Here is a 14073-nt window from a genome sequence, read left to right as displayed (position 1 = left end):
AATATAAATGTCTGGTGTTTTCTAAATAAAATGTAATGTAGATTGTGATGTAATATCAAGTGCATCCGTTATTTCTGTTGAAACCATCTGGCAACCCTATGAACACCATGATTTGGTGGCAACTGGTACAGATCTACTTACTCTCAAGAGCATCCTCTTTTGAAAGTTCAAATAGGGTCACGCTACCTAGAAGTTAAATGAGTCAACAGTGTAATAATGCCCCCCTTCGCTTCCCCCCAGAAAGCAAACATCACTCTAGGATGTGTTAAGGAGAGTGTTCAGTTCTACTCCACACTGTTTAGGCCTCCGTGGGAGTATTGGGATCAGTTGTTGGGCACCACATTGTGGCTACGTCTAGACTGCCTGCCGTTTTTGACAGTATCTTTCAAAAAAGCCTCTGTTGAAAAAGAGTGTCTAGACAAGAAGATTTTTCTGAAAAAGCTCTGTTTTCATGCAATAGCGCCTTTCTTCGTAAGATGACATTTGAAAAAAGGCGTTATTCCTCGTAGAATGAGGTTTACCGCTGTCAACAAAACCGTCGCGTTCTGTCTATTTACTGTCGACAGAACACGGCGGTAGTCTAGACGCTGGTATAGTTTTTTCGAAAAAAGGCCACTTTTTTTTTAAAAACCCTGTAGTCTAGACACACCCTTTGGGAAAGATGTGGACCCATTGGAGAAAATCCAGAGAAGAGCAACAAAAAACATCTGTGAAGAGAGATTGACCCAACCTAATTTTTTCAGTCTGGAAAAGAGAAGAATGAGAGGGGACATGATTAAGAGTTTTCAAGTATATAAAAGTTTCCTATAGGGAGGAGGAAGAATTGTTCTTTGCCTCTGAGCAATGGGCTTAAATTGCAGCAAGGGAGGTTTGCCCTAACTGTCAGGGTAGTTAAGCACTGGATTAAATTGCTTAGGGAAATTGTGCACTCTTCATGTTTGCAAAAAATTAAGAGCAGGTTAGATAAACACTTGTCAGGTATGGGCTAGATCAGTGTTTCCCAATTTTATTTAGCCACGGAACCCTTTTAAACTTGAAAGAATTTCCCGGCACCCCTAATAACAGTCTTATATATGGAGCTGAAAAAGTAGACCACAAATTAGTAAGGATAATAATAAACAAATGCTAAATAAGGTAATGAGATCAACATTTAGTTTAATTGCACATATTTAAAAACAAAAATCACATTTAATATGTACAAAAAATAAAGTTCAAAAACTAATATGCATTATATTGGCAGTTTTTAATGCGAACAGTGTGTTTTCTTCTTGGCAAATTCTTTTTATATTTGGTTTAATACTGGAAGGTTGGATTTGCATATCTGACACAGCATTCAGTTGATTTCTGTATTTCGTTTTTGTTGCAGCGTAATTCGAGAACCCAGTTTCACACACGTATGTGCTGGCGAACAGTAACAACGGACGAATTGTATGTCTTGATAAAGCTGAATATTCTTGACATAAGGCGCCCCAAAATGTAATCAGAGAAACTTCTTTAAATGTTTGTATTAATTGGCCATCTGAAGCGATTTCAATTAGGTTTTCATAATCTTGCGTAGAAAAACTGATTGGCTTTTCTGTTATACTTCATGGATTTCGAAACTTTGCGGATACAATTTTATGGTTTTTGGCAATTTGGCCTGTAATGTAAATCAGATTTCAGGCCAGACAGCTTGTTGCTGCAAAATCAGATCATTGAGCCTCATTGATGACACCAGTGCTAAATTGATCTTTTTTGCGTATAGATAAATTGTTCTTAAAGATTCTCGAGTAGAGCACAAGCAGGGTTCCATTCAGCATCTGTTTTCACCCACCCTGCCTTCAACATATCTGTTCCTGTGTTGTTGTGAAGAATATCAAGGTGGGTAATATCCCATTCCATAACTGGTCTTGCAGCTTTTAAAGTATGTGCAAGATCATCTTTAGGGGACAACAGTTTGTTGAAAAAGCAGCCTGTAAGCAATATATGACAATTGCACATATATTATAGCCTTAAAATGACACTATCTTCCAGGTATCACTGTGACTCTGGTAACAAACCCTTTATATGTAACCATTAATATATTTATGAAGCAAAGACCCTACACCTGGGCTAAGAAAATGGTTAATTATATATGTCAAATGCACCTTTTATTTATTCACTCTTCAGAACCCTTGTTTAAGAAAGCCTATCTGAAAAAGAAAATCTGTTATCAAAAGTACACATATAAAGACTTCTGAGCTTCCCCCACCAATATTATTTTTGATTAAAGATTTAGAGGATTTATCTTTTTAGGAAGACAGGGTGTGCATTGTTAATGACGTTACTGATAGCAAAGTAACATGTTAAAATTACTTACACAATATTGTTTTCTGTAGCCTGAGATGCAAAATGAAGTGTCTTAAACAAGTCATGCATCCAAATAGGTGCTACTCTTCGGCTGTGTCTACATTGGCATGATCTTGCACCAAAGCGGACGCTTTTGCGCAAAACCAAGCTGCCTGTCTACATTGACGGGGAGTTCTTGCGCAAGAACACTGACTTTCTAATGTGTGAAATCAGGGCTTCTTGCGCAAGAACTATGATGCTCCTGCTCAGGAATAAGCCCTCTTGCATAACTGTTCTTGCGCAAGAGGCCAGTGTAGATAGGCAACATGAATTTATTGCGCAAGAAAGCCCGATGGCTAAAATGACCATCGGAGCTTTCTTGCGCAAGAGAGTGTCTACACTGGCACAGATGCTCTTGCGCAAAAGCACATGCCAGTGTAGACGCTCTCTTGCGCAAATACTTTAACGCAAAAACTCTTGTGTTAAAAGTATTTGCGCTAAATCTTGCCAATGTAGACGTAGCCTTCTAGTAGGATACTCTGTGTATTATCTCGCCAAAGCACAATTGTTGCCTTCATTACAATCATAAGTGATATTACTTTAAATTATTCAAGCAATGGGGATTCCATGATTTTTCTTAGATTATTCTATATTCTAAAGGCCTAACCTGCAAACCCTGTACATGTGTAGCATCATATGCATACTTGATACTGCAAAATATTCATCAGCTCCGTGAGGGAATACAATTAGCATGAACCCCAGGCAGAGAGACTGACTCCATGTCACAAACACAGCAGAGATTTCTGGCAAAGTTCATCTCAGGGATGCACACCATTAGCATGTCAGGAAGAGGGGGCAACACACAGCATGGTACAAGAAATCCATGTGATGTGTTGGAGGCAACAAATAGCCATATTTATTACTCTTCCTGATACCCAGCAGTAAGTGGGCGTGGGCAGTTTGAAGACGTGCTACTTCAGGTGAGGATTATTGCCCATTACATGGTCTTTTGTAATTCCAGGAGTAAAAATCACTTATTCATGCTTTACTTATTTGTTCAGGATTTGATTTAGTACACAAAAATAACTCTAGAGGTATTGACCATGGAGTTAGTCAGATATCCATATATAAATATTCAGTTACCGTCTTAATAAGTCATCTAGTTATCCATTCTCCTGGAGACAAATACCATAAATTAATCAGGAAAACAATACACCTGCTGAAAGACAGCTTGGTACATACTGTAGATTTAGTCTGAGATCTAGGGTACACTATTTCTAAAGTCTGGCATTGATGTACTGATTTGTAGTGGTGGATGTTGTAATTAAACATTGTTTCCTCTCACTAAATGCCTCAGAAATTACATATTATAATGTCAATAATTTTTTTTTTTTTTTGCTCCAAGCACCAAATTCATCTTTGTCAGTGAAGAGAGTCTGGAAATTTTCAGTTGGAATCAAAGCATTTTGTAAATCAACTGTTAGCTGTAGGGCTGTTTCAAAGTAATTCTTTATGCTTTGTGGCACAATGGATAAACCCCCAAAACAGATGTAAGGCTGTTTTGGGGGAGTCTGAGCTAATATTCAAAGCAGGAGCCAAGAAAAGAACTGGTCAGAACCAGACAGAGATGAGGGTCGGGCTTAGGATCAGAATTCAAGAATCAAACCATGGTTTGGACTCAGCAAAAAGGAACAGGAACAGAACTGGGTTGGGCAGGTCTGAAGGCAGGAAATCAAGCTGACAGCACAGAATGTTGTAGTAGGAAACAAAAGATCCATGTTGTTATACAGGTGGCTTTGTATATCTCTCTTTCTGGTTTAAATAGTTGAACCTGCTCCAATCAGGCTCCAGAGCTCCTCTAATCAAGTTTCTCTGAGCATTATTTTTAATGGTGCATAGGGCCCTCTGGCTAGCCTCTTAATTTTCCAAGCACTAAGGTTGATGTTGTTGATGTGGCCCAAGAATCTACTAGTGCTAGCCCTCTGTCTCCTCCTATCCTTTGATTCAACATGTCTTTACTTACTCAGCTGAGGAATTTGATGCTTATGTAACACAGCAGTCTGTGGCTGTGTCTAGACTGTCTGCACTGGCCGCTTGAATTTGCGCAAGAACACTGACAATCTAATGTATGATTGTCAGTGTTCTTGCGCAAATACACTGATGCTCCCACTCGGGAAAAAGCCCTCTTGCGCAAATGCTTTTGCGCAAGAGGGCCAGTGTAGACAAGTAAGAACTGTTTTGCGCAAAAAAGCCCTGATGGTGAAAATGGCGATCGGGGCTTCCTTGCGCAAAATTGCGTCTATATTGGCCATAGATGCTTTTGCGCAAAAGCATCCGTGCCAATCTAGATGCTCTTTTCCGCAAATGCTTTTAACGGAAAAACTTCTCCGTTAAAAGAATTTGCGGAAAATCATGCCAGTCTAGACGCAGCCCCAGTGTCTGAAATAAGTGCCTCAGCTATCTTTAGGAATTGAAAAATACTACAGAAAGCATAAAGTACACTGGTTATGTAATCATCTCTTGTGACAGTTACCAAGGCAAAGCATCTCCTTTAGTATATTGCAGTAAGACTTTGAAATTTAGCTTGCTACTGAAATACAAAATTCTGCAGGCAGAAGAGTGTATTTGGGTGGGAGAAGGTAATGGGGATTATTCAGGTCCAAACCAGAGTGCACCTCCCAATATTTCTGAGGATAGAGCCTGATCTACCTGGCTAACAAATTCAGAAATACCTTCTAGATACAACAAATGATCTGGTAGAACTAAATAGATTAACAAAACATGTAGATGGTATTATGAGCTTTTGTGGACATAGCCCACTTCTTCAGATGACTAGAGTTTTCAGAATAACTCAGCTCCCCCTGAAAATAGCAGAGAAAGAGAGGCGTTGGGGAGGGAAAGAGAAGGAAGAAAATAGAGGGGGAAATCTTGTCAATTAGAGTGTCCCTGCTAAATGAGGCTAATAGAGTGGTGCAGTGCATTGCCCAAATGGCATAAAAATGTGGCTTGCAGCTGTTCTCCAATACTAGGGCAGGGGGTCAGGTAAGGGAAATGCTGGCAATTTCCAAGAAGCTTGAGGGCAACAGTTTGCACAAACTGGATTGGATTGTAACTACCTAATCTTCAATTCAGCGATGTGGCCCTGACTGCAGGGTTTAGTACATGCTAATATAGGGTTGCTGTTTAGTCTTGATATTTTAAAGCACTGTTGATTTTTTTACTCAGAATTGTTAAGTGAATAAAGCAAAAATGCAAGAGATAGCAATTGCAGATTCTATTTCTGACCGTCGTAGCTTTCCTGATAGTTGATGAGCAAGTAAATATACCACTGGGTGCCTCAGTGACCCAACCTGTAAAATGGGGACAATGTTCTTTGCGTTCCTCAGATGAAAGGTTCATAGTTTAATTATTATAAAGCCAATAGGGACCATTGTGGTCATCTATATCTTCCAGTATAGGACATAGGAGTTCCCTGAATTAATTCCTATTTGAACTAGAGCACATCTTTCAAGATGGGGGGGGGGAATGTTCTATAAAACTGCTAAGCATGATATTCCTTGTAAACTTAACTCATGGGGCATTAATGGGTTATTAAATTCCTTTTTGTGAGAGAGGGGGACAGGTGGGCATGTATAATGTTATGTTGCATGTTTGTCCCGTAACAATTAGTAAATTAAAGCCATATATTTTCTCACAAGGTTCTATACAGCTATAGTCTTAGTAGGGTGTGCTGCATCCTTATGAAAACATATCTAAAAGAGGGGGCTGAACTTGGGATGCAAACAACAGAGGTAGGATAGCTTCAATGGTTTATGTGAACCACCTACGGTAATGAATAGTACGCACACAGTTTGGCAGTCCTGATTATGCAGTATGGACTGAGCTGAGGTATGGAGGTTTGGGAGAAGGGGCTTTTGTATGACCTTGCTGTTGGGGTGGCCTGAAATGGGGTAATATGGACTAAAGATGTTAAGTAATGATTAATTGACTAGTAGAGTAGTCGATAGGCACTTCTGCATTCCTCCTTTGAAATATACAAGTCCAGCTGACTCTGGGCTGCACACAGCACACCAGCTTTGAAAAGTACAAGAGTCCCCTCCTCAGCGGGACTGCCGATTTGAAATGCCACGCGGAGTGGGGGTCAGCTGGGAAGTCCCCAGCTGCTCTCAGGCTCCGTGCATTTCAGCGGAACCCGGGTTCAACTGGAGACTCCCCAGATGACCCCAGACCCCGCGGCAGGGCCACACAGCTGATCCCCAGCTCAGTTGTGCGGGGCTGCAACTTTGAAATCGAGGCGGTGTTTCAAAGGGGCAGTGCCGCACAGCTGATCTCCAGCTGCTGCTTTGAAGTGCCCCTTCTATCCCCCTTTGCTGCCTCTATCTGATAGATGCAGCAATGGGGGGGGGATCAACTAATCAACTGACTATCTGGTAAGTATTTACTTATCAGATAGTTGACTAGTCAACTAGTCCTTAACATCCCTAATTTGGACAGGATTTTCTATTAGGTGGCATGTTGATGTGTAAAGGGGCATTTGGCTTTAGTGAAGGCTAGGGGGTGATGACAAAATTATTTGAGGTGGTGGGGGCTCGGGTGTTATGTGGGGCTCCTGGAGAAAGGGTGGAGAGGGAGTTGGAGACTTCAGGGATGTAAGGCTTCGGATGGATTAGATATCTACTGAAATGTTTTTTGTCACCAGAAAATCTGAAGCTTCAGAGGGTAGCCGAATTAGTCTGTTACTGAAAAAAACAACAAATGGTCTGGTAGCACTTTATAGACTAACAAAACATGTAGATGGTATCATGAGCTTTTGTGGGCACAGCCCACTTCTTCAGATGACCGGAGTTATGAATTTAGGATGTGCAGATCCAAAATAAATAACAAAATCTGAGTGTGTCTCTGATTTTATCCCCATAGCACCCTCATGAGATAAGGAGCTATTGTATCGACAACAGTTGGGAAACTGAGGCACGGAGCAATTATGTGATTTAACAAAGGACAACATATGGAGTCTGAGAGTCAGGTGGGAAATGGACCTAGGATTTCAGCATCCCAGTCCAGTGCCTTGTCCACTGTGAATACAATGTTTAATTTATGTTATTATTAATCATCATGTCAATTATCAATAATATTACATTGTATTTTTTCAGTCATGTACATAGACATTCTTATACTGGCTCTTTGTTGACCACTTGCTCTGAATTTTGATGTAGCTTGGCTCTCTGGTTTGAAAAGGTTGCCGACCCCTCCACTACGCTACCGTCCTTACTGGGAAATGTTAGTGCAGTATTGGAATGGATGCAGTGGGGGTTTTCAGTTTAGAGAAATACTAATGGGAAGGTGTTGAGGCTATATTATGAGGAAAATACTGGTAGGGGCTTTGGATGGGGCAAGCCCTAATGAACAGAGCTTGCCGAACCGTGGCGAGCCCCGCTCGCCAGCCACGCTGTCTGGTGATCATGCGCAGATCGCCCGAACCCGGCTCTTCCAGGTTACAATCTACTCACCACGGGCAAGTATATTGTATAATTTGTTGAGCCCTGCTAATGAAGGTTTGTGGGAAGGTCTGGAATAGACTGATAGGCTTGTTATGAGGAAAGTGCTATTGGGCATTTGGCAGAGACAGGTGAGGTATTCAGGGGCGGCCCGTGATCCTACGTGAGCTAGGCAGGTGTCTAAGGCGCAGCTGGCCCGGGCGCCCGATGATGACGTCACGGCCATTGATGGCCGTGCAGGCAGGGGCACTAATTGCGCTGCCCTGCCTCGGCACACTCCTGGAGGTATTACAACTGGATTCTTTGAGGTTTGGGAGAAGGCAATAGGGGGAGAGGTGGGAGGTATCTGGAGGAACAGTGGAGGTAGAGGGGTGCCATGATTGGAGAGGGTGCTGTGGGAAGTAGCGTTAGGTGAATGAGGTACTGAGTAGTGATGTTAAATGGCGTTTAATCAGCTAATCGACTAGTCAATGGAATTTCCATCAACTAGTTGATAAGGGAAGAAACTGCAGAGCTGCAGCAGGGTTAGCTCCTAGCCTCAGGAACTAAACCCAGCTGTGGCTCTGCCTTTTAAATGTATTAAGAGCTGCCAGGCTCTTAATACATTTAAAACGCTAAAGTTCAGCACGGGGGGAGCAGGCGAGGGCTGGGACAGCTGATTCCCAGCTCATGCCTGGTCCCCCTGCTACTCCTCTGCCCTGCCCCCACGGAGATGATGCTGGGGGGAACTGGCTTTTAAGCTGGCTCCCCCCCAGCACTGGCTCCTGCTCCCTCCCCCTTGCTGCCTCTCTCTGATAGTTGAGTCACTAGCCGACTCTCTGGTAAGCATTTGCTTATCCGATAGATGACTAGTCGCTTACATCCCTAGTGCTAAAAATGAGTGGTGGGAGGCAGTAGAAGGAGATTTTGTGGAGTGAGGTGTTTGGATGGGAGTTAAAGGAGGTGGTAGTAGCACGTTTTGGGGTGTACTATTTGGATGGGAAGAAGTAGGATATGGGTTGTTTGGAGAGGGGAGTTCAGTATGTAAGGGAGGCAGTGTAGGTGGGTTGGAGGGTGGCAGGACAGAGTTGGAAGAGGTGGGGCGGCAGTGTGGGTGGGTCAGGATGGCAGGGCAGAGTTGGAGGCAGTGGGGTGGGTCAGTGAGGGAGGCAGATGGGGTGGCAGGGTAGAATTGGAGATGGCAGGGTGGGGCAGTGCAGGGGTGTTTGGAGGGCAGTGGGGGAGGCAATGTGGGTGGGTCTGGGTGGCAGGGCAAAGCTGGAGGTGGTGAGTTGGGTTGGGGTGGCAGTGTTAGAGGAGGTGATGGGGGTGTTTGGAGGGCAGAGTTGGAGGCGGGGGGTGGGGCAGTGTGTGGGAGCGGCAGGAATGTGGGGGGGTAGCGTTGGAGGAGGTGAGGGGGGTGTTGGGAGGGCAGAGTTGGAGGCGGGGGTGGGGTAGTGTGTGGGGGGGGTGGGGCCGTGTGTGGGGGGTGGCAGGGACGTGGGGGGCAGCGCTGGAGGAGGTGGGGTGGTGTTGGGAGGGCAGAGTTGGAGGGAGGGTGGGGCAATGTGTGGGAGGGTGGTAGGGACGTGGGGGGCGGCGCTGGAGGTGGTGAGGGGGGTTGGAAGCGGGGGCGGGGCAGTGTGGGGGGGGGGGGGCGGGAGGAGCCCTGGGGCGGGCTGGCTGCGGGGATCCCGGCCCCGCACGTCGGAGGGAGGCCCCGGCTCTCCGCGCCCCGCCCCGCCGTGGGCCCGCCCCGCTGCGCCGCTGCCGTGGGGAGCCGGGCTCAGTCGCTGCCTCCGCCGCCTGCGCCATGAGCTTCTTGTTGTGAGTAGCCGGCTCCAGCCCCCCGCGCCCCGCTCCCTCCAGCCTGCCCGGCTCTGCGCCGCGGGCTCCCGCCTGGTGCTTCGGGGACGCGGCTCCCCACGGCCGTGAGCTGGTTCCCCGAGCGAGCCCCAATGGCAGCCCCTCCCCGGCTCCCCCTCTCCCCCGGCTCCTCTCGGCTGTGCGGGGCAGAGCTCGCCCCGTCCCTGGTGCTTTAATTACAGTGCGGGGTCTACAGGCACAGAATCATTGCCTCTGCCCCAGCCCAATGGGGGGAGGGGGACTAGGGTCAGCTGTGAGCACAGTCGTTGCTGTAGAGAATAGACATCTTGGACAATAACATTGAGAAATCCCCATCCTCCTTTCCTATTCTGGCCCTGACTCAGCCATGCAAGAGCTGGTGGAACATGGGGTTATAATATTCCTGTGACATGTTTCTTAACATCAGCCTAGTGTTTGGGGGCAAAGAGGAGGAGGGGTTCTTGTGAGTCCTGTGTGCGTGTGTTTTTTAAATAATGTTTTAAAGGGTAGGTTTCTCAAATTAGAAGTTGATTATGATATAGGACCCAGACAGCCTTGTAAACAAATATCTCTCCGGGATGTAGAAGGTGCAGTTTGTTTCATAGAGGGGAACGCATGTTGCCATATTTTGTTCTTTGAGCCTGTAAATTAAAAAAAAAAGTATGTGATGCAGGGGTCTAAAGGAAAAATTACAGGAAATGAATCCCTGCATTCCATTAATAGAGGGAAGTGAGACTTTCTCAAATTTTACCCTGCAGAGACTATTCTGAATTTGCTCAACTGGTAATATTTGGTGTGGGGCTAGGCCCAATGTTTATAAAACAATTTGTGAGGCAAACACTCTGTAGATACCAAGTTATTAGACTTTGTAGATACCAAGTTATTAGACTTTGCAAATTAACTACAAATCTGTTCAGCAAAAACCTTTTCACATGAGGTATTTTTGTTGACGTGTGAATTAAATCTATTGAGCCTTGTAAAACATTAGGAATTAAAAGTTAAGTAAGGGTTTAGATGTTCCTTATGCAGACTACCTTTCATGTGCTATAAATATAGCAGGTCAAATCGGTACAAAGATCCTGAATGAATGGATATTGTTAATGAGAAAGCAGTTGTTTACTGCAAGGATTCAAAGATCCTGTATAGGAATTAGAGACAAATCAGAAACATATAATACTTATGTTTTTGCTGTTCAGCTTCATAGACTAGAGTGGAACTGAATGATCTTTGTTTTTCCCTTCAGGAGTGGAAACAAGGTACTTAAGACATTACCAGTTCAGTGACCTATTAACTAAACTGAGAAGCACCCCAGAGAAAAAGGGGTTGAACTATGCAGTTGGAAAAGATGCCATTAAATAGTTAAACTCCATTCTAGAAGCCTCAGTCTACAAAACCTACCTGTACTTAAAATTAAGCACATACTAAAGTCTTTGCTGGACCAGTGCCATGGTGACTGCAAGTTGCTGAAAGCTTATATTGAGAACTGTTAGATGTTGTATGATTGGCCTAATTCTAAAGAACATGGGATAAAATGCTTTCCTCTTGGGAACAGAAGTAGTAAGGACTTTTCTCAGTAGAGGGACACTATTCTCTGTAATTAAGATTGATATTAGCTTCCCTTTATAAACCTAGCTATTACATGTACTTTGTGTAAATTTGCTAAAACCTACTTCATGTACCTGAAATTACATATTCAATATCTTAGTTCAGAACAGAATTGGTAGACACTCCCAGCTGAATGACCAAGCTTGCTAGTCAAAGATTATTAGGAGTCAGGGACACTGCCCTAGTTACAAGCCTACCTATGTCCATCCTCCATCATCCCCAGCTTCTGGAAGGTGACACCAGAATCCTGTCCTTGGAGTCTGGTGTGTGTCTGAGAGTGGGAACTGGCTTCATGATCCATGGCCCCTAGATAATTGGTGTCAGAAAAATGTGAAACTCCACCTTCACTGACTACTGAGGAGAAAGATAAGCTTTCTGTCTCTTCTCCTTTTCCAGAGTCTCCTGGCTTCTGGAATTGGGTGAAACAGGTCTCTGCTACTCTACTATTTCCTTCTAGCCTCCAAGTGGTCAGTGTCCACTTCTTGTATGAAACTTCAGTGCCTGTTTCTGTTGCTGCTCAGCAAAGTTAGGAGCAGCAGCAAAGGTACTGGAGCTGTCTGCAGACTCAGGAGGAAAGTACTGCATTTGCTTATATTTGAAAGGGTTTCTTTCAAATATTAAAGTCTGGAAACGTATCTTTTAAAAATAAAGTTTAAATTCAGCAGAAATTGCTGTTTTTTCTTTTCCCCACCTAGCTTTCAACTAGCAAGTAGATAATTCAAGCATTTTCCTAAAAAGGTTATGTTATGTTTTCAGTTTCCTTCCTTCCCTAGGAATTATCTTTTATGATCCAAGTTACACCCATCAAAACCAAAGTCTTATATAACACGAGTGATTTTATATGATAAATATCTCATTTTTTAGGCTGAAAAATAAGCACACTTTTTAGACATAGCCTCAGGAGAAGTCTTAATTGCTGCTACAGGTAACATACAAAGTGTTTTTGCTTCCTTCTACCTTTCTCTAGTCCAGTCATACCAGTACTGTCTTTTAAATTTCCAAGTAGGTTACACATTTTTAAATTTATCTGGTGCAGTTTTATTATGAAGGTTTCACAAAGATGCTTTTGTTAGCTGTACCATACTGTGGTGTACCTGTCTTCTGTACAAGTACAGGTTATATCTTAAGTAACTGCTGTCATTCTCCAGTTTGCCACCGAAGCACAAGATAAAAACCCACATTCTCCTTGTCAGCGGATTTTGAAATAACACAGCAGTTGTGTTCATATGCAGCTCAATCATGCAGGGTGCTGAGTGTCTCCTGAAAGGTGGAGAGTTTTCAGTTTCCATTTATCAGACCTATTCTTTTGATAAAGTCAGCAAGTGGTCAGCATTTGGCTATTTCTTACTTAGCTATGTGAGAAGAATTCAAGAGATATTTTCAACTTAAAAATAGCATTTTTTAAAATAAATGTTACCTACTATTATCAAACTAACACCAGTTATCACTGAGAGAAGTTAATGAATTTGAAAAAGTTTTATTTACTGCTTGTATGTTTTGTATGTTGTCAGTTTTACTGTTTTCTCTGTATAATCCATTTTTCCCATGTTGAAAAGATCCTTATAAACATCTAAGGGGAGCAAAAACACTTTTTTCCCCCTAAAGAGTTTTAAAAGAGAGCTACAGAATATATTCTTTAACAGGTCGCACAATCAGAAGTCAGTTTAAAAAAAAAGTTGAATTCCCAAAAGTTCAGTTTGACAGATTCTTTTCAAAAGGAAATTACACCAGAGCTGCAGAAATCATAGTCTGCTTCTCCAAGGAAGGAATTAAAGATAGTTCTGTAGGCGTACCATCTGGCAACTTGCTACTGGTATCTTGAATTACTAAAACTGCCCTAGCAAAGAAGCTACGTAAAAAATGATTTTTAATAAAAATTCCATAATTCAGGTTCCTAAAGTTTTTATTATCTAACAGTTGTGAACCATTAAGATTATATAGTCCCTATCCGTATGTTCAGTATATAGTGTCATATTTTTGATTGTTTTATTTAAGTGAACAGTCAAAATTGACAAGTACATATTTCTGGGGAAAAAGAGCTATAGGAAACAATTTCTGGGAGTGAAGAGGGATAAGTTATACTAGTTCATGTAAATTTTACCAATAAATATTATATACGTCTCAACAATATGTCACTAAATATCAATGTAAAGGTGACCTGTAAACAAAGGGGGAAATGTGCTTCTGAGGATATTGGTTTTTGTTTCTTCATGATGTGTAAATATGATCTGACTTGTTTTTAAATCTTCTAAATGCAGGCCTCCTTTATACATATGTAGGGCAAAAAGGGAATGCGTGTCCACTCTTCTCCTAGCTTCCTCCCCAACTATTTCTTGCAGATCCATTTCCAAATCAGAACTATAAAAATTATAACCACACCTCATAGCAGATACATTACATGAAACGTAGACTTTAGATACATTTCTAGACTGGCAAGTACAAGAGTTGTCTGGTTACTCTCTAATTTCCCAACTTTGCCAGAAATCAAGTCAGTCCGTTGTTCTGCTCTCTACTACAATCTCTCTCTCCCCTCCCTCCGACTATAGTGTCATGTGATGCTTCTTCTAGCGCTGTGGTGTCCAACCAGTTCTAAAGCAGTAACCACTCTGACTACTGCTAGAGAAAAGTAGCCACACTCAACCGGCCAAATAGCCAAATGTGGCTAGTAGACACCAATATTTAAAAAAAGACACTAGAGGTGATCCTGGCAATTACAGACCGTTAGTAACTCTAACATCAGTACCGGGCAAATTACCTGTAGTTGGAACTATAGTGAAGAATAAAAAATTGTCTCAGACAGAGATGAAAATAATTAGTTGGGGGAAAAGTCAACATGGTTTCT

The 14073-nt window shown here is 42.8% G+C and overlaps 1 protein-coding gene across 1 annotated transcript in view; it reads left to right on the top strand.

The window, feature by feature from the left end:
* The first annotated feature begins 9448 nt into the window (after nucleotides 1-9448).
* MOB1B (MOB kinase activator 1B) overlaps nucleotides 9449-14073 on the top strand; it is a 70058-nt gene continuing 65433 nt past the window's right edge. The window contains exon 1 of the mRNA XM_075929429.1: nucleotides 9449-9608. Coding sequence (XP_075785544.1) covers nucleotides 9595-9608 — 14 coding nt within the window. The 5' untranslated portion in view covers nucleotides 9449-9594. The remainder of the gene's footprint in view (nucleotides 9609-14073) is intronic.

This window comes from Pelodiscus sinensis, chromosome 5 (assembly GCF_049634645.1).
Source record: "Pelodiscus sinensis isolate JC-2024 chromosome 5, ASM4963464v1, whole genome shotgun sequence".
Taxonomy (NCBI): domain Eukaryota; kingdom Metazoa; phylum Chordata; order Testudines; family Trionychidae; genus Pelodiscus; species Pelodiscus sinensis.
This window is presented reverse-complemented; position numbering and strand designations above follow the sequence as displayed.